General features: G+C 42.8%; 1 protein-coding gene across 1 annotated transcript in view; it reads left to right on the top strand.

The window, feature by feature from the left end:
• The window catches only part of LOC109072725 (zinc finger protein 423), an 81,022-nt gene that overhangs the window by 46,162 nt on the left and 12,965 nt on the right, over window positions 1-21,895 (top strand). Inside the window, 2 exon segments of the mRNA XM_042775345.1 lie at window positions 14,213-14,344; window positions 16,903-17,021. Coding sequence (XP_042631279.1) covers window positions 14,213-14,344; window positions 16,903-17,021 — 251 coding nt within the window.

The raw sequence follows: 21,895 nt of genomic DNA, 5'->3' as shown, positions 1-21,895 counted from the left end.
TGGGTGCGTGGAGAGTTTACTCTTTCTTTACCGAGTTCTTAACCCTCTGACGTAGCACCGGTCGGACTCGCTTTGGGAGCGGCTCTTTAATTAGCTTCTGATGAGGACCTTGAGGAAAAGAGGCAGGTGATTGGACTTCTTATCCAGATAATTACCTCAATTAAGTCATTAAGACCCTGGGCATAGCCAAGCCCAGAACTGCCTCCCCTGTGCCACAGCATGCATTCATCCCTGATCTCACTCTTCAGCTGCTGCGGTGTGTGTGTGCTCATGTTTTTGTCTCAGCTGATTGTATTTCTTTAGGCTACTGCACATTTGTGACCGTCGTGCCTTTTTCTTTTGTCGTCTTATAATGGCAACGATTCTATCGCACGCACAAAGTCTGTCTCTCATACTTTTACATGAGTGCTTGCTCACAGAGGTAGGTTAATTACCCATAGCATCTGGATGGCCGTATGTGTGTGAGCCCTCGGCGCCAGTGTGGGTCTCAGTGGCTCTGAAAGTGCCCCGGTGCATCATGGGGGATTAAGCATGGGCAGCCGTGGGGGGTTTGAGGGAGACAGCAGTTTTAGAGACTTTACCACTCTTTTTCCCTCTTTAGTTATAGAATTGGCTCACGAATAAGCTGATTTTGTGTGTTCGGTTCATAGGTGAGACTGGCCACCATACGTGGACAGGACAATTCCCTGCTCCATTTGATGGAGAGAAAGAGCGAATGAGAGGGATAGAGCGAGAACAGATAGTCTGGAGCAGGGGGCTGTGTCCCCCCTTTCCCTTTGTTTTGCTGCTGTATATGTCCAGGTGTGTGTTCGCCTGCAGAGCTCGGCGGCCCACATCTGGATCAGGCCAGTGGCTGTACACCCAGATGAGCTCCGGTTCTAGACTCGCACTCCCTCCCTTTATGTTTTATTTGTTTTTTATGCTTTTTGTTAGAGCAGAGTGTAGAGAAAGGGGGCATCAGCTGCCTGTCAGGTGTTTGCATAGATGTAAACAGATGTTATTTTGATGAGTGTGAGAGAGAGGGAGGGCAGAAGACAAAACAACAATACTGCTCATATCAGGAGTTCAAACCCGAGACGTAACGATTGAGGAGCCATCGCTGGAGTGAGGAAACGCGGCATACGGATGAGGTGCACACGCACTTGGCCCTGCCTCGCCTACTCCATCTGGCCTGTGTGCGCGTGAGCATCTGTGTGTGTGTGTGCGCACTGTTTGTATGTGTGTGTATCTTGCATGTGTTCTACAAATTTGTCGTGCACCTCCAGTGAAATCAGTCCAAACGCTGATCCTCAGCTTGGTGTCATTCTGAGGCTACAAGTTTCGTTACTGTGTTTGGAGGGAAAAGTTGCCCCTTTCTGACCATATGATTTTATTTTATTTTAAACCTTCATTTGTTTGAACATTTAACATTCATTGCATTTTTAACATTTCAAAGTTGAATAATGTTAACATTTAGTTTATGTATTATGAACAAATATCAATAAAGTAATTATAAAAATATATAACAAAAATACCTAGATTAAAAAAAAAAAAAAGTAAAAAAAAAAAAATTCTGATTCATAAAGATAAAATTCATAGATGCATTATTTTGGATTAAAATGTTTTCAGAGGCGTACCAAACATTCATCCAGATCTGTTTGCCAAGGTCCAGGACCTTAAAAAGTAGAATAGAATGAAGACGGTATACATGGTGTGAAAACTATGATGGAAAAGTGAAAGAAATAGGGGGAAATGTGGAGTATGTAACCCCTCCTGTGCTGTCCTTCTCATTTCACTCCCGTGAGCATGGATGTGACATGTTGAATTAGGGCCCTTGGGATGCTGTGAGCTTTGATTTCACCAAGGACTCTTTAGGTGGGACAGATGAGTTCTTCCAGGGGAACAAACACCCCCACTCCCTCCACTCAGTGGGGAAATTGAACAATGGTTTTAAGAATATTTTTTTTTTAAAGTTAGGATGAAAAAGCATCCTCTAAACAAAAGCACTGACATACTTCCTTTGTTCTAGATGTGTGCGCATTAATATTGATTTTTATTCGACTGGAGTCTTTGAACATCCAGTTTGGTGTCACCCCTCAGGGGAACATGCCCTGTGCTCACCCGATTAATGCTTTGTCATCTGTAATAACTCAAGTCTCTGACACCCTGATATTAATATTAGTATTTGGTGTTTTTTTTGTGGTTGCTTGTTTTTTTTTTTTTTGGTGGTTCTTTCTGCTCACCTTCAAACAGGTTATCTGGGACAGAAAGGAAGCTTGAGGGAGTTGCATGGATTGGGATATAAAGAGTCAGAAAGAAAGGGAAATAAATTGAGGATGTAAAAGTGACAAAATAACTATTTGGAAGAGACTAGTTTTCCCTGAGGAAGTCAGGTAAATTTGTGGTTTATTTTTAATCCTGATTTGAATACGTCTGTGAAAAATTAGACAACCTCTGTAAGAATTATAGAGCAAATTGATTACTGATTTTCAACCAACTCAGGGGACTGAAGAAATCTAATCCCATTTGGATAGAAATGTATTATTTTTTCATGGCACTTCTCCTGGTTTATTTTGACCTTTGTCGAATGCTGTAACTAAAGCTAAATTTCTTATTTCTCTGCACCTTCATTATGAATGTAGATCTTTTTGCCAAAACCTTTCTGGGAAAAGTTAGTGGTTCAAGTACTCTAGCATCCCATCTGATTTAAAAAGAGAATTAAATCATTACAGAGGGTCTGGACTGTTCAGAACGGCCACTTTATTAGCAGCATCAGGTATGATCCTCATCTTAATTAATTTCTTACTCTAGTTTTTTAATGCACACATCCAGAGCATATGACCTTCCATAACAGCCATAGCCAGAAAATACATGCTGCCATCTGTCTAAATCAGTGCCTAAAAATCACAGATGTCCTTTAATAATTTTAGTCATTTTACAAACAATTCCTTCACATTCTTATACATTTTAAAGCTTGAACGTGATGCTGAGTGACTTGGATTCTCTACAACAGCAGGAAATCAGAGCTTTTGTTTTCTGGGTCTGTAAGTGCATCAGCATCATCTGGGAGTCATTGTCCGAATAGGGAATGCTGTATCCAAGATGGCTGTTTTAAAAGCCCTGCTGCTATTGAATGCACAAACAAATCTCATAACACATGTATATTTAATCCTGGCCTTCGAATAATTAATACAGCATTATTTATTGATTTGTTTGTATTTGAGTATGTGATCCTAGCATCACAAAAGACATGGGTTTGGGTAACCATGGCAACTCACAGGTGCACTATAGCCTGGCCAGTCTCTGTGGGTGGGGGGTGAAGCATGCTGGGAGATTTAAAGTCAGAGGAGCTGGGCAAGGCATGCTGGGAGATGAAGGCTCAGAGGAAGTGGCATGCAGAGAAGATATGCAGGCATAGAGCATGTTGCAGTCCTGAGGGAAGATGGGCCCTTCTTTCAAACTGCTCAGTCGGTCCCCTATTCCCTAATCTGCAGAAGGAAACCTTTCCATTAATTCACATCAAAGGCAGTGCCCTGCACAGGGGATAGAACAGTCATTTGAGACACAAACATGGCTCCTGCACATGATTTGAGGAGGCACAGCAATGAACAAAGTTGTGTGTGTATAATTTTTTCGATTTTAAAATAATTCTATCTTAGTTTATTAAGTTAAAAAGTAAACCATTTGTAGACTGGCATTCCAAAGATTTTAAACAAAGGCTTTCTGGACGCTGTCTGTTAAACCTGTTAGCTTTCCACTCTACCACCCATGGTACACTGCGTGTTTTTGAGGGTTAACTCATGACACACAACTCAAACAAAAATTCTAAACATATCACATATCTTTGGAAAGCTGTGATTCTTTTGATTTGAATTTTAAGATACAACCAACACAGCAGGTACAATCAGTGTCTTTGTCAGACCGCCAACAAGGCTTCATGCTGTGATCCCATAGTGTTTTCCAGCTAATAGCTCCCAGCTAAAGTCATCTGCAGGCATCTGTTTACAAAAAAAAAAAAAATATATATATATATATATAGGCAGAATTTTTCCTTTTTCAGTGTGTTCAAAGTTCTATTACTCAAAACCAGTAAGATTTACAATACAGTGATTCTGAGGTTTGTTCTGTTAAGGAAAATTTAAAATAATCATTTTAAACACTTAGCAGTTATGTTAGAATGTTTAAATGCCAGCTGAATGGATAGACAGACAGGCTGCTTGCTTGACTGATTAATTGATTGATTGACCTGTGCTGAATGTCTTTGAACTACAATTCAGTAAATTCCTCTTCTTGTCATTCCAGTTCAGCTTCATGTGGTGTGGGGTAAATTCTAGTCAAATTCACAGACAATTCTTATAAATTATAAATATAATAATTATAAATATAAATGTAATTCAGTGCATCTTACGAGTTCACTAGTGTCAGGCAGTGAAGAGGGGGTGGCAGGAGTGTTTTGCAAAACCTGTTTAGAAACTCTTGTTTTGGCAATTCCACTGGTGACGCTAGTGGCATAGAAACAACGCTGTTCAATTTTAATTAAAAAGTCTTGCAAAAAAGACGTGTTTTTGCACCCTTGTAGGTGAGCGGATCGAGCGGATGTGACTAATCTAATCCCTTAATTACATTTATCACACACTCTTACCAGCACTGATAACCTGGATTTTCTGCACTTCTCCATCACCGTCCTCCATTCTTCCCCTTTGTCGCTGTGCTCTAACGTTCCCCTCTCTCCCCCACAGATATGTAGGGAACCGCAGCTCTTCTCTTTTCAGTGAAGTCCCCTAACAGTCTCAGCTCTCTGATCATCGGTGCTGATGATGTCTCAGATCAGTTTGTAAACATCCACATAAAACAGCCACTGAAGATCTTTGATATGACAGTATTTACAGAGGAAGAATCTATAGACGCACCAACTGAGAACAGCGAGAGGAAAGATTGTGATGGAAGGGAGAGGAGGGGGCATCCATGGGAGTTTTGGCAGAGTTTCATACACATGACCTACAAATGATGTAGTGTCTTCATTAAATGTGTGATTTGTGTCTATGTGCAAGCGTTATTTAGGTTGATATTAAGTGTGTGTGTGTGTGTTAGTTTATTATGATATGTTCGCAGTGCCTGTGTTCCCTAGAGGCCCCAGCAGGATGGCAGTGTGTGTGTGTGTGTGTGTGTTTTGGCCCTGGGTGAGTGTCCAAAGGCAGGGCACAGTCAGACGCAGGGCAGGGGGCGGGGACGGTCCAGACGCAGCAAGGTCACTCCGACTGCTCACAATCATCCACATAGAGCCGGCTTACTGCCAGGACCCCTCTCTCTTTCTCTCTCTCTTCCCTTCAGTCTAACTGTTTCCTTTTTCTTAGTTCTTTCAAAATATCCATTTTATTTCCACCTCCATTGTTGTTGTTTTTTCATGTGAGCGCATTTATCCTTTCAATCTCTTTTCATTTGTATAACTCCCTCCCTCTCTATCCTCTCTAGCATTTCTTCTTTCTCTCTCTGTCTCCCTCTTTCTCTGGAGGTACAGATGGACACATTTGCAGGTTAACTTGAACAGCTGGAGGTGCATTATTAGCATCCTGCTGCTTCCTCATATTTGCTCAGAATTTTTACCCCTTCCTTAGTGAGCAGATAATTCACAACCAGCAAACCAAAGACGTAGACGTGTCCTAATACAGAAGAAAAAACCCACAGGAGAGAGATTAAAGCTAATGGGACGTGGAAGTGGAAGGTAGGTGTAGGCGACCTGTTTCAGAAGTATAGGATGTGGTTCATATGTCCATGTGACAGAGGTGTTTTTTGGCGATTATTTTTCTATACAGCTGATGTGGTTTTGGAGTCAATGGGTTGAATTAGGGGGGGAAGACAGAAATTAAGTCCCAGGAATCCGCTGTGTCCCAAAGGGCCAAACTGACAATGAGCAATTGTGGTGGAATGGTTCATGGATATTGCTTTTGAGCTGCATTTGGGAGCACTTGCGTGGATAAAAAGCCCTCGGCGCACCCAGGGGCGTGGATTAAACGCACATGTGCATACATATATAAATATACATAAACACAGATGAACACACGCATATGTGCACAAAGAGCATAAACGCTTACTGTTTCCAGAGCCGTATTGTCCCTTTTAGAGGACTGTTGTGTATACTTTGTTGAATGTGACCATTGTGTGTTTGTAATAGTAAAGGCAGCTGCGTCCTCTGGCAGCCATTGTGTTTGAAAGCAACCCGTCATGTCTTCGGAAAGTCGTGTGGCAGATTGCAGCATTAGAGAGAGACAGACAGTGTGTGTACAGCCGACTAACAGCATAGCCAACTCCAAATTCATTGCACCAGGCCTCAAATTCAATAAGACCCCACAAAGACCAGGTCCAGCCAACAGCACTGGCCAGCACATACTCTGCCGACCACTCACCAGAGCCATAATTACCCTCTATACTGCAATTAGCAATCTGGGGCTGTGCAAGCGCGGCGGCGCGCTCACGCGTGTGTCCACTTCCAATAAAAGTTTGCATTGGCAAAGGAGTTATGGCTCACTTTGACCTTGAAATATAGATTTGTGTCTTCTGTGTGTTGCTTTTAACAAGAACTTGGTCAAGTCACCTGGATGTTTGAGGAGTTTATCATATGGGTAATGATTCTTCATTGAGCGTATTTTTCATTCCTTTGTGTTGCCATGGCGACTCATACGTTCACCTCAACACCACACATGCCCTCTTTCCATGTAGATTTACTATTATTTAATCACTGAAGCATATGGTCACACATGTTGGATTCAGTTATATGTGGCTGTTTTGCATTCACGCCATCTAGGAGGGTTCGAGGACATGCGGATGATAGGAAAGAGATGGGTGAGGGAGACGAGGAGGTGATGTACAGTGACTGTTGAGGTATATGGAGGCCATGGGAGTAAGTGGCTTCTTATAAAGACTTTATCATGTGAAGGGTTTATTGGTATGCTGATTAGAACTATTCCCCCATCGGCACTTTCCAGCATTCAATTAACATTCAAAACACAAAATAGCTGTGCATATATTACACGCTAACAATCAGGTCCTCAAGTGTGTGTATGACTGTGAGGTCGAGGGTGGTTTGTATGTACAAGAGGATGTGGTTGGGTTACTGTTTGTGTGCGTATGTATGCATGGGCATGCATATCATTTGCCCTGGCAACAGAGTATACATTTTTCGTAATTCAGTTAATTCGGTTTCAATGTTTAAGCCATAAAAAAGCCTCGATCAAAACCGTCTTGCTCCATTTTTCAGGCATTGCAAGGTCAGAGCTGTATGCGGTAAACATGCATGTTTTATCCATTATTTGAGCTCTGTTTTGATTGCAGACTCTATCTGCAGCACAGTGTGCAGTCTTTTTTTTATCTGTGTGTGCTGGAAATGAGAGAGCGCTGCCTCAGTGGGAGCACTGGGTGGTCATCAACACTGCAGCCAGACCGGACTGCCTCATAGGGAGTAAGACTTGCTGACATGAACTGATTGGTGGAGAAGAAATTAGGAGGGTGGTTCTTGTCAAGAACAGAGCACTTTGACTGGAAGAGTATGTGGCTGATTTATTATGGGGACAGTTCATTGGTTGATAAACTAAGCACAGTGTGAGACTTGTGCAGCTGCTCCTGTAGTGCATTATGGGTAATGAAGTTCTCTGGATGAGAGCACCCTGGTAGTAACAAGGCATAATCAGACTTTAGAAAGCTAATTTGATTCTGTGCCACTCAGAGACCTGAAGCAGCAGTCATAATAAAGAGTGTGATATTGACAAGTCCTCCCAGTAAGATTAGCCCTTAAACCTGAAACACAATATTACATGAATATTGACATTAGTCACATCTATCTATCTATCTATCCATCCATCCTTCCTTCCAAAAAGGAAAACCTTTCCAACAATCATTCAATATTTATTTTGATGAACTTTGCCTTTCTAGTTAAAATGACAGTTATTTAATTAAAATTCATTTGAATTATACTTCCTTACATTGACATTTGAATTGGAGTTCTACGTTCTGTTGGCTACCTTATTTTGTATCAGGAATTGAATTTGAATTTAAAAGGCATTTCTAATTCAGGTCTTAATGACACACAACCACAGACAAAGTATCAATTTAAAGAGAATCTTAATTAGATAGTTTAAGTTAATTAAATTGATACAACTTGCATTCACCTACACATTTACATACTTGTATGTAGTGTTGTTTTTGGCGGACTGATTTAATTTTAGTTTTAGTCTAGTCTTTATGTGAAGCTGTCATTTTAGTTCTTATTAGTTTGTCACGTTCATACTCTTTTTAGTGTAGTCTAGTTTTAGTCGACAAAAACTGATGACATTTTAGTTTAGTTTTAGTCAATGAAAACTAATGACATTTTAGTCTAGTTTTAGTCGACGAAAACTGATGACATTTTAGTCTAGTTTTAGACATTTAATCTAGTTTTAGTCAATGAAAATGGTATTTTAGTCTCTTTTTAGTAATGCCATTCTATTTAACCCAGTCAATCTAGTACAAGTACCTAGAAGTATAGACGAAACCAAAAATTAAACTCCGCATCCTAACATGCACGAGTTCAGGGTGATTCTAGACGAACATACACGTCTGTGTCGGCGTTTGTGTGAAACAGAAGCAGTTTAATGTGAAGTTGAAACGCCATCAGGTGCTTTTTGACGGAAAAATGCCTTTTTTTTATTTTTTTTACGTACGTTTTATTTTTATTGTATAAAATAGAATACGAATTCATTTAGATATTAATTATACACTATGTGCTTAAGGTTGTCTTGTTCTTAATGCGAAATACAGCCAATAGTTTAAGATTGTTTTTAAGTTTGTACATAAAGAAATTATTGATTTATCAACTTCATTACAAGATTTGTACTGGCAAATGACTTCTCACCGGTGATTCCCGACGGTTTTAGAGGACAATTACTCCTCGTCGCTCCCCTGTCGTTTCAAATAGTACAATGGCGAACGTGACAAGTACAAAAGCCTCATCCATTTGGGAAGGAGCGCTCGCAGTCAGCGGAGCCAGGCGAAAGTATAAATCCTGCATAACTTTGTTTGTTGTCATCATCTAAATAATGCCACGAGTGGGACTTGAGGAAGTGACGTCGGTTGCGTCTGCGCAGAAACAGAAATACTGCTTAATATTAATAACGTGACTAAATGAGACGAAAAAACGTTATAACATTTTGTTTCGTTTTGGTCAACGAAAATGAAGAGACATTTTAGCATTGTTTTTCTTTTGTAAACCACATTTATCTCGTTTTTAATCGTCAACAATATTGCATTATACTTTAATTAGGGTCTTCGCCACATGACCAGTATTTATGCTGCATCTCGTCTTGTTTTCATCACATGATAAAGGTTCATTGACGACGATATTTAGTCATTATTTTCATTGACGAAAGCAACACTACTTGTATGTCAGTATGTTTTTTTTATAATCTTATACATAGCAGCAGGTTTAAATGTGAAGTTCAACTTTGGGCACTTTTAGAGGACTGTGGGTCTCAATGGCTTGCTTAAGCTTTGAGTCAATAGCCATAGTTGGTAGAAATCTACCCACTCATCCGTATACCAGCCTGAGTCAAAAAGACATCCACACCAGCAGGGTAGATGATGCCGAATAAGCAAGGAAGCACCATGAGTTTAGATGTGCACAACAGCAATGGGAGGAAGTAGACAAGCGAAGAGGTGGCATGAGCTTTGGATGGAGAGTTTTGTTTGTTTGCTTGTTTGCATAAAGGTCGGTTTCTGCAGGGTAGAGGGATCCAGCGTCCTACTGTTATGTAATCTGATAGGAGATTCCAAGCTGGTCAACTCCATATGCCGTCCACATTTGCCAAAAATATCTGGAGCCGGAGACTCCATCCTGTTTGGCAGCCAGATAAAGAGAGAGCTAGAGAGAGAGCGTTCCGGAAATATTTGCTGCAGATGATAGGATATGTGTGAATCAGTCCAACAGCCAGGAAAGAACACGGATGAGTTAGTCGTGTCCCCCACTTTGCTCTCAGTATCGCCGTCGGGCCGTGTGTATGTTTTTGTCGAGTCAACGAGGGCTGGGTTTAACTTTTTGGGCATGAATGAAAGTTGTATAAAGGAGACGTTGCGGAGTGAGTCACTGTGTGCGTGTCTGGTGTGAAAGTAGTGAGATGACTCTGCAGCACTCTGTGTTTGTGTGTAAGAAAGAAAGAATGAGTAGGAAGCAAGAGCTCTCGAGACCCCCTAGCCCTGCAGTACAAGTGTGTGTGTGTGTGTGAGTGCACTCGGTTTTGGCACACATTGCCACCCCCCACCAGCACGGGTCAAGCTCAGCACGCCGCCGCTTCTCCCTTCTTTCCCTCTCTCTGAGTTGCCATGGCAACACACCTTGAGCTCGCCGCCCCCCAGAGAAGCCCGCTACCTCCACCCCCTTTCACCCCAGCTCGCTCCCCTCCTTCCCCTCTTCTCCCACAGCTCTCCCATTCTGCCTCTCTACTGCTAGGTCCATCAATCCGGGGGCTGGGGCCGCGGGCCTCAGGGCCAGGCGAGAGGTGCTGAGCCACATGGGATGTGCAGCTCCCATCTACACAGCTCATTTGTGTGCCAGTGCACGCTACAGGGGGTGATGGGTGGAAAGAGAGAGAGCAAGATGGAAGGGGCGAGCCACACTCATATAGATGGGCCCATCCCAGAGGAGCGGCACAGGCCAGGGCGCCACCTGGCTCCCCCTGGTCAATTAGCTGGAAGCACATTGGCCCATGCTTTGCAGCAGCAGCCACTGCAGAGGTGCAGCGGCAAGGAGAGTCTGCCTGTTCAGTCGGTGAAAGAACAACCTGGAATACCACATGAATACGTCCTTTAATCATTTGCTTTTCTACCCTATCTGTTTGCGCAAATCGCTGTTTGTCTTTACTTGATTCTCTTGCCGTTTCTCTCTCGCGCTCCCTCTTCCACCTCCCTCCCTCTATCGATGTCCTGGAAAGCCCTCATCAGTGATTCTGCGAATGTGTGGCGGCTTCATGCCGTTTCTCAATTAAGATGCTGCATACCTTTAGAGGCAGCCAGTTTTCGTTTTTTTTTTTTGTCTTGTTCTTTCCCTCTCAATTCCAGTTAAATATTCTCTCAGCACGCACATCCCTGCCTCTAGCTGCTCTTATATCTCTATTTTCCTTCCTGTTCCTCCCTCCCTTCCTGCTTTACTTAGCACAAGCTCTAATAAGCAATGAATATAGGGTGAAATTCTTTGAGGAGAAAAGGTGGACGGCAGTTGTTAAAATGTTTAACCTTCTCATACTCAGATTTTAGATAAGGGGAAGAAATCGGTTTTGCTTTCAATCAAAACTTTTTACATAGCGACATGCAAAACGGCACTGTGTACATATATATACACAACATGCCAAGTATCAATTCTGCGATGAAGGGAAGAAATTCTGAAATCTCTTCGGTTTGCCTTTCACGATCTGTCGCAGTGCTTTTGTTGTCTTTTTTTTTAACCCCCAGTTAGTTTCAGTTAGGAAAGAGCGTGTTGTTGTCATGCACTTCCTAGGCCCTCTGCTGCACTCTACACTTCTGTCTTCTCCTCTTTGAGTGGTTTGTGATGGCTCCCCCTAGCACACTGCAGTCCCCCTCTCTGAGACCTTTTGTGTCGGCCTCACTGATCAAATGCTCTCCCATGACAGCACTAGTCTGGTTTGCAGTAACAAGCAACTGTAATCCCAACGTAGCCCCATCACTCTCTCGATATAGAACACACACACACACAATGAAGTGGAGAGCTTAGTGTTTCTGTGCAGACTGGAAAATAGATGATGGAGCATGTTCTGTACTTACTGATCAATTGCAGTTCTCTTCTAACTCACTTTTAGTGCACACACACACATGCTTGCGGAAACACACATGCTCACAGGCCCCTTGGCTACCATTACTTTGTGTTGGAAAGCCCAATTATCCCTTTGCTTTCTGCTTTCTTTAGCAGAATTCTCTTCCTCTAACTCTGTTTCTCTCATTTTTCCCAATTTTTCACTTTGGTCTCACTTCCCTCTCGTTTCTGTCCGTGTGCATATCGTTTGGTCCATCCGTATCCACGGAACGGATGTAGTCTCTTCTTTTTTTGAGTGTAGATCCTCCCTCAGAAAGGCATTTGATATACTAAACCTGGTTATAACCCTTTCTCTGTTGCCGCTTCCTCTCTCCCAGAAAGGAATCCTCTTCCTTTACCTGTCCTTGTTTTGTTCTTCACAATTTTTGGTTTTGGGCTTGCTTCTCTCTGTGTGCGGTTCATTCAGTTCATCTGCGTCCACAAAGATACATTTACTTGTGTTCTGTATATAACTGTATTTTGTACACTGGGAAAAAAAAATGCACTTGTTTTAATACTTAAAATGTGGCTAAACAAAATATACTTATGTTTAAGATGGTTCCTGTGGCTCAGTGGTAGAGCACTGCATAAGCAGTGCAAAAGGTTGTGGGTTCAATTCCCAGGGAACACAATGTAAACCAGTAAAAAAAATGTATAGCCTGAATGCACTGTAAGTCGCTTTGGATAAAAGCCTCTGATAAATGTAAATGTAAGATATATTCTCTTATCAGTGGTGCTTCTCAAGTAAATGTTTCAAGAATTTTTACATATTGTAAGTGGAAAACAAGTCAAAAACCCACTCATTAAAAACTCATTAAGTGGTAAGTTTTGCAGTTTGACTAGCTTTAGTATGTAAAATGGCTTTTGCAGAAAAATCTCCACTAGTTTGAGAATGATTTGTACAAGACAAGATCAAAGTAAATCTTATCTAAAATGTTTTTAACCGTATTTTAACCTCAAAAACAAGTCAGAAATGCTTATAAAAGAATATAAATTTTTTTGCAGTGCATTCACTTTGGTCTTGCTTCCCTCTCGTCTCTATCTGTGTGCATAGTATTTAGTTCATTCATAGCCAATGCACTGGATATTGTCTCATAGAAAAACATTCCCTTAACTACTGTAGTTCAGATTTTCCTCCAAAAGTCGTTTGACACATTAATCCTAGTTAAAACCTCTGTCCAGTGGCGCTTCCAGAAAAAAAATAAATTTTCACTTGGTGTTGCATCCCTCTCATACCTATCCTTGTGCATAGTGTTCGTTCAATCTGCATTCACAAAACGGATCTCGTCTTGTGTTTCGAGATGATCTTGTCTTGTTCAAACCTTGGTCCCCCAAACTAGAGCAGATTTTCTCCAAAAGGCATTTGACATATTAAACTCAGTCGTAACCTCTGTCCACGTGCCGCTACTTTCATTCTCACAGAAAGGAATCCTCCACCCCTCCCAAACGCAATGTCTTTTAGGAGGCAGTGGGGGAGGACAGACCAAAGCGGTGCCCTTGCCAATCCCCCCCCCCTTTACTCTCACTGCCCCCCCCTCTGCCTCTCCTCCCGCTCCTTTCAAATGGGGATTAGAGCACCCTTGTGTGGGCCTTTGAGACGGAGCAGAGATTGGAATCGGCGGAGGTGGCTTTTGCAAGGGAGGGGTGGGAGGTGGAGGTCAGGGTGATGGTGGGGATATATGATTGAAGACTTTATTAACCCTCCACGCACCCCGTAGCTCAGCAACGGGACTCTTCGGGCCTGTCTGCACGAGCCGGTGGGGTGCTGGACACTTTGGAAGATGGGGGTCTGGGAGGTGGTGCTGTGTTGGCGTCTACTATACCCCAGGGCTCAGCTAGTGGCTCGGGGGATCTGTGTGGGAGTCCAGCGGCGGGTGTCTGATGGAGCGCAGGCAGGCGGGCCGGGCTCAGGCCTGTGTGGCGGGTGGGTGATAAGACGAGAGCAGAGGCATCCAGCCAGGACACAACGCCCACCTTTTTTCATCTGTCCCACACCAGCAGGGGCACTGATGTCACTCACACAGGCTTAAAATAGAACAGTGGGCAGAGGGAGGGCATAGAGCCTGCAGCACTGGGGGTGGCAGCAGGCAATTACCGGCCGGGAAAGAGACGGCACTGGGCAGAAGAGGGGGAGGAGGGATGGGACGGGTGGTCATACTGTCCAGAGCTGAAGATTATAAGCCTGGGACCACAAATGATGTGCAAGGACGGGAAGAAACAGAAAAATGACCCTGTTCGCTCAAGAGATCTCGAAAAGACTTCGACCGCTTGCTTATGAGATGCCCTCGCAGACGGTTAATGTGTAAAAATGTTGTGCCTTGTCTTTTGGTCAGCGTGTCTTCATTCTGTCTGTCTGACCCTGCTGGTGTGTGTAACCTGTTGTATCATGCTCTTGTGTTGCAGAGGAAGGCATCAATCATGAGTGCAAGCTGTGTAACCAGATGTTTGACTCTCCGGCCAAGCTCCTGTGTCACCTGATCGAGCACAGCTTCGAGGGCATGGGAGGCACCTTCAAGTGTCCCGTCTGCTTTACAGGTGAGGGGTCTGGCCCAGGGGGTTGGTGGGGTTTGAGGTCGTAGGGTCAGGGGCAGTCAAAGAGTGTGGGGGAGATGGGGGGGGTTACACACAGGCAGTGATGAGAGGGTAACTGTACGGTCACATGGTCATGCATGTGGCCAACTGCAGTCAATTAAGCACATTTTAGCACATTCCCTCATGTAGGATTACATGCAAAAGTGTCTTTACTTTTTTGTCATCTCTTTGCTTCTTGTCTGTCTCTATTTTCTGTATCTCTTTTCTTTTCATTCTGTCTTGCTGCTTTGCTTTTTACATCTTGTCTTGATTCACCCCTTGTCACCTAGTTTTTCATGTTCCTTCTCTTCTTTGCCTTCTCTCTTCTCTTCTCTTCTTCTCTTCGCGTTCTCTTCTCTTCTCTTCTCTTTCTCTTCTCTTCTCTTCTTTCTCTTCTCTCTCTTCTCTTCTCTTCTCTCTTTCTCTTCTCTTTACTTTTAGGTTTTCAGTTCTCTTCTTTGCACTTTTCTCATGTTTTTGTTTTATCTTGTTCTCTGTTTTTAGTTTTCTCTCCTCTTATCTTGTTTTGTCATCTGTTTTTCCTCATCTCCTTTCTTTATATTTAGTCTTTTCTGTTCCCTTCTTTTCACCTTTCTCATCTCATTTTGTCTCATCTATTTCATTATTGTTTTCATGTTGTTTCATCCTGTATATTTTCTTTTCTTATTTCTCTTATTTATTTTTCTCTCTACTCTCTCTTTTTCTCCCCTTCTCTCAATCTCATCCTCATCGCCACCACTCACCCCCTCTCTCTCCCCTCCATTCCTCTGCTCCATTTCTCCTCCTTGTCCTGCTAATTGAAATGAATTAACGATTAAATTCATTGTTCATCCTGACGAGAGAGAAGAAAGAATTGACATGGACTCTGAGAACACGGATCAACTTACGGCTTCTAAAATGCATTCAAGATCAAAATATACACATGTACTGTACATATACATACTACATTATATAGATCATGATCAGTTTCTCTAGACTTGAGATAGAAGAGAGATATTATGACACACTCTTGGCACACAATGGTTAATAAAGTTCAACGTGGCCAAGACAGGAGGCTGCAGTTCTTGCAGGCGACCTGCTGAGCTGATGCTAAAGCTAATGAGAGCTGATCTCCCTGCTGTGATGCCTGGTGAGACCCATAACCCCTGGACAGATCGAGCCCCTGTCAGACGTACCACATTCAGTGGACCATAAGGCACTGCAGTAGAATAGACAAACAATAGCCCACAGTTTACTCGCTTTATCAAATCATGATGGCCATTTTGTACGCTGTAAAGTATCACATACAAACTACTAGCTTTTTTGTAGGCCAGTTGTCATGCTGAATGTCTTTGAGATGAGAAAATCGTGTGTGTGTTTGTGTGTGTTCAGGAGAGGAGAGGTCAGAGAATAAAGGGCAGGTATATAGAAAGGCAGTGTAATCCGCTCTCGCTCTCCAGGGTAGGACCCTCCCGTGTACGTGTGCATTTAGTTAAACAGGCCCAGTGTGTGTGCCGTCTCCTCACACTAAGTTTGAAAGTCACTTTGGACTGTTTGTCAGCTAACCTTTGGGAATCAGAAATCATTACTTGAGCTTGTCAACATTAAAGACTGGTGTTGGAGGCCATATTGTCCCCAGTACTGCAACACACCATTCTCTAGATAATTTCGCACTCTTTTTCTTCCCTAACCCATTCTTTATTACTCCTCTTCCAGTTCCAGCTCCTTCCATATTCACTGTACACTCCCTTTTTGCTTCTCTATATTCGTCCTTCCCTCCACCCCTCTGATCAAATCATTTGTTCTTTTGCCTTGTCCATCCTTTTTTTCTTCCCTCTCCCTTCCTCCTTGCGGATTAGTTCTCCGTCTTTCTTTCACCTTTACGGAGTTGTTTGGCTACACACCACCTTCTCATCCCCCTTTCCTCCCTTACAGGTACGCAGGCCTCTTTTTAAAACTTTAACACTATTCCTGTGTGGCTCATGAATAAGTAAGCGGATGCCTTCTCCTCCAGGGATGCTCAATAATTCATAGTCTCCACACACAGCAAACTTAAGTTTACTGAGAAAATTAATAATAATACACGAACGGAATTTAAAAACTCAAGGAAAGAGGAATGATTTTATTGATAAATATCACAAGGTCTGGTGGGGATACTTTAGTCTCTGTCTCTGGTCGTCTCTTCCCTGTCTCTCTCGTCCTCTCATCTCTGTCTCTCCCTCCATCTCCGGCTGTCATCCCCTGCTCTAAGCGATAAAGAAATTTAGAGAGCTTTTCATTTGAGAACACCCCCGGATCCCCCCTCCTCTTTCATCGGTGCCGACACATTGTCTCAAATCAAAAAAATGCATTATTTTTATTTCTCCCTCTCCTACCCAAAGCATGAAAGTTGGTAGTCATGGATTTTTTTTAAATTCCTCACTCAGGATTAGTTCTTAATCGAATCAGCTATTTTCACAGCCAATTCGCTCCACACTCTTGGGTAAAGCGTTTCAGCCAATTGTTTGACTGCTGTTTCCCTTCTGGTCCTTTTTCCCCCTTAGTGTTTGTTCAGGCCAATAAGCTGCAGCAGCACATCTTTGCTGTCCATGGACAGGAGGACAAGATATACGACTGCTCCCAGTGTCCGGCAGAAGTTCTTCTTTTTCAAACTGAGCTCCAGGTGAGTAATGCAGAACCACATGGCAGTGCAATAAAAGAAGGTAAAACATTCAGTGACATTCTGGAATAAGTCCAAAATTCATTTTTTACAAGACCTGTCATGGTTATTGAGAACATTTACTGGCCATTTTATTTTATTTTATCAAAAATATTGCTCTTATTAATTCAGTGTAAACCACACATTGTTACAGTTCATAATACATTTATACAGGGAGTAACTCTTTACTTTCCTAAGCTAATCTGTACGCACATTTAACACAAAAAATGATAAGAAAAACATGAATCTAGAAAAACCACTGAATGTAGGAAATTTGACCAGTCAGAATGAAATATTCCAGAAAGCCATGTAAGAACTTCCGATCATATGTTCATGTTTTTAATGGTTTATAATCATATTTTAATGTCAGATGTGCAATGAATCCCATTGTAGTAGCAAAAGGTTATCTTGCTTTGTGATGTTGTGGAATATTCTGTAGTCGATCTCAGTTAGCCCTGATAGATACAGATGTGACACAGATCACAGCTAATAAGGGAATTAAAGGAGAAAACAAGGTGCATCCTCAAGCCAGTAACGATTAGACCCATTACTCTGCAAATCAATCACACCACCTGCTGTGACTGCTGGAACTCTCACATTCATCCACACACACACACACACACACACACACACACACACACACACACACCCCACACACACAAACACACACACAAACAACGCCAGCAGACAACTGGGAATTGCTGTCCCGGGTCCACTCTTGCTTACATTTGCAATGCATATACAAAAACAGATTGTCATTCATATGCATTGTGTACTTACACACACAAGTACAGTGCTTCTCAGTTTGAAACTCTGGGTTTGGGGAGAAAATTGTTAAGTCAAAATAAATACATATATGAACCATATAATTCAATCAAACGTTATAGTATTTTCTATCCCCTACAATTATAATTTTAAATGATTTATAAGTGTGCATATTTTTGGGCTAAAACCCTTCAATAATATGAATCTACATGCATTTATTATTTTTTTTTTAAAGGCATTTTGTTTGCTTTTGCTACCTTTTCTTTATTCTAATAAACTCTTTTTGTACTGCGCTGGGGCTCACCATCCAGTGTAAAATCAAACAAAACCAGCTGAGAACCACTGCATCACTAAGCACAACATACTGTATGGAGGAATGTACACTAATAACAGTTCAGATGGCCTTGAGCAGTTAGAGATACTGTACAGACAACTGTATGCCATACAGGTTCACGCTCAAGTTCACAGCACAATCTGATGTCTGACAGCTCATCAAAAGCCGTTTGCCTACTGTAACAATAACACACTTTGTCCACTTAACATTATTTCTTTCCGGATGAGTCTCTGTTTCTTTCTTTCTTTCTCTCTTTCCCTCTTCCATTTTTGTTCTGTATCTGTTTCTCTTTCAGTCTCTTCTACTGTGTAAGGTATAGCTAGTCTCTCTCTCTTTTTACTGAAGCCTTTATCTGAGTTCCCTAAGGGAGGCCCTGAACCCCTTCACTCAGAGACTGACACACTCACACACATTTAGACTTTAGTGAGCAAGTGCTGCCACACACATTTACAAAGTGCTGCCACACTCTGTACACTTTTTGCTTTTAACTTTTCTTTATGACACTGTGGTACCTGAAGTCCCTTCACTTTTGACATGACTGTATACTTTGATGTGCATTTTCACTTACAGCGATATATTCCTTATTATCTTTGTCACACTGCCTGTGTTTGCTTTTGCTAACATGGCTTCAAATCACCTCTTTTTAAAAAAATTACTTTTGGTCAGTTTGACAATGCTAATCACTGTCAGTGTAAACACACTTTAAAAAATCTGTCATTTTTTGATGCATTTAAATATAAAACTCTTTATCTACATCTTTGTAACCACAATGTAGTTTTTGTTCTTTGTTGGGCAGGAGTTTTGTGTCTTCATTGCCCAACAAAAAAGATGTTTTTGTATAGAAATACAGACATTCTAGTGGTGGTGGTTTGGGTTTTAAGCACCTCTGGATGTTCCCTGGCCCGTGGTAATGATTCCCAGAGGATGCAGACATGGCAGAGCAGTGATACACATCTGCTGACTCAAGTTTAGCTGGAGATATCACAGAGCTGTGTGGTGAAAAATAGTATCAATTTAAGCACCAACTCAAATGCAGACATCTCAGCCAAGCCTAAAGGCCAGGCAGAATTTAAATATCGTTCTTTCTCTCACGCACGCACACACGCACACACACCACACACACACACACACACACACACACCCCACACACACACACACCCACAACACACACACAACACACACCACACACACACACACACACACACTTTTCCCACGCAGTCCCTTTTAAAGGACTAGAACTAAATGTACTGGTTAAAAAAGTTACTGCTAACTGGTTGATTCCCCTGTAGGGACTTATCTTTAGTAGTGCAAACCTAACATCTGATAGTATCAGCACTGGATTCAGGATTGTCAAAGGATTTTTGGATTAAAGTATTGAGTAATATAATAGTTTAAGAAATGTAATTTTAAATATGCTAAATCAACAAAATTGTGATTGTGACCCTTATGAGTTAGTTTGCCATAAGGTAAAGTCATATTATCAGTTGCTGTGAGAAATTTTGTTGGCAAAATCCTGTAATTTCTGTAGGAATCTGTGCAATCAAGAATTTCAAAAAAAATCTCCATGCAAGTTTTTCACAGGAATTCACCACGATACACCAAGAGATTGCTGTCTGGTTTGAAAATGACTTCTGTAAGAGAGGCGCTTTGTGCATCAGTTGACACACATGCTCAACTAAAACGAGTTTTGTTGTAGGAGTCTAGCAGTTTATGCATGTTTCATGAAATCTAACCCAAACCTAACCAAAAGCTTGACAGTCTTCCATGTCCCGTAAGGGTTGAGTAGCAGACCTCTAGATGTGTGTTTTTTAATCTGACTCGCATACAGCATTTCCTGATGGCCATTTCTCCCCTTAAGTGGCAAATGCAAAATATGTCCCACTAAGAACTTATAAGAACAATATAAGAACTCACCTCCGTCACTAAGAACAATAATCTTAAAATACTGTTGCTAGGTCAGTGCCACTGTATGAAGGCTGTAGGCATGCTTTCATTTTCTCTCTCTCTCTCTGTGCTGATTATGGGGCAGACAGATTGAGTAAGGGCAGGATTGTGAATAACTCAGCCCGTAGTGGCTGCCACGGGCCGCTGGGGTCAGCTGCTTCCTGCCCTAGCCCAAGTTACATTCATCTTTGTGAGCTATGGGCCACCATCCCTGCAGCCCCGTGTGTGTTGGTGGATGGGTCTTTATACGTAGCAGTGTATGAGGTTAATAGCTTACTCAGGTCTATGACTTAATATTTTAGGGGATTTGGGGGGTGTGACCTAAATCTCCTGCCTGGTTCAAAACACCCTACCCCTCCACATGAGAGCCCCGGCCCGCTGTGTGACAGTGATATAAGGCTGGCGGCACTGGGCATATGGCCGTCAGTTCCATTTAGCAGCAGGGGGAGGGCTGGACCCTGTCGGTCACTGTCTGCCTCACCCTGAGGCCGGCCCAACCGAGATACTCGCACCAGCCCATGGCTCAACGGGCACACTGCATCACTCCGATCCGCTCCGTCCCCCGCATCCACTCCAGACCCACCTGAGTGTTGACGGAGGTGAGGTATAGAGCAGTCAGCTGCAGAGACCGCCTCCTTTCCTACGTCCTGACCCGTGCCGGGTTTTAACCCTGCTCCTGCCCAGGTGAAATGAGACTTGAACGTGTGTGTATGTTGTTAACAAGACTGAATGGATGGACGGGCATGGCCTACGTGCCCTACCCAGCATGCCCTCCCAGTGCGGCCCCACTCTGAGTTAATCCTCATCTTCCCATGAGCCTTCACAAGACACGTTACTGTATCATCATCCCTCTCCCTTATGGCAAACTTTGCTTCCATCCTTTATCTTGTCTCTAATTCTTTCTCTCGTTTGCACTCCCACCAACTCCCTCCCTTCCTCAAACTGTTTCCAACTCTCTCACTGTCTCTCTCTCATTCGCCTTTTTAAGTCTCTCATTCTTTTTCCTTTTCCCAATTTCTTTTTTCTGGCTCCCAGAAGAGCCAGCCCCCATGCATATTTTAGCCCCTCTGTGTTGCCCCCACCCACCCTCTCTCTCTGTCTCCCTCTCTTCTTTCTGCCTCTCTCCTGGTGGCACCATAAATAGTGCAGATGTAAGTGGTAAATAAGTGATGCTTCGCCCCGATCAGCGCAGCTAGACCTACTCTGCTGGATCCTCCATCCTTTGTTAGAAACTTCAGAGACTTTTTTGTGTGAGTGAGTGTGTGTGTGTAGATTTTCTTTCAGTTGTTATTTTTTTTCCCCAGGTGAACTCCCAACCGCCCACCCTTCAGCCCTTCCATAGGCACTGCTGTCACTCTCTCACAGCGCACCTCATTTTTACACACTGCCGGTTCTGATTAAGCCCTCCAGGGGGCGCCGCATTCCCCCACGCCCTATTATCCCTTCCCTGCTGGCATGTGTGCGCACGTGGGTGTATGGTATTTCCTTTAGCGCGGTTCATATTTAACCGTACTCAGCAGTTAAGATGGGATGGGTGACTGAGTGTGTGTGTGTGTGTGTATGTGTGTGTGTGGTGTGTGTATGATGGGAGGGAGGGTGGTCTTTGCACTTGTTTGTTGTTGATGCCTCCTTGTCTCTACCCACTAGCAACCCCCCGACATTTGCAAAAGTCTTGAATATTTGAGGGCTATGAGTTTCATTACAGCGCTGAGTGGAATGATGTAAGGAGCGGCGTTCATCAGGGCGTAACTCGCACTCACACTGGCTTTCTTTCAACACGTTTCATTTTTCATAG

This window comes from Cyprinus carpio, chromosome A18 (genome assembly GCF_018340385.1).
Source record: "Cyprinus carpio isolate SPL01 chromosome A18, ASM1834038v1, whole genome shotgun sequence".
NCBI classification, from domain to species: domain Eukaryota; kingdom Metazoa; phylum Chordata; class Actinopteri; order Cypriniformes; family Cyprinidae; genus Cyprinus; species Cyprinus carpio.
Note: the sequence above shows the minus strand (reverse complement) of the source record. Positions and strands in the feature narration are given on the sequence as shown.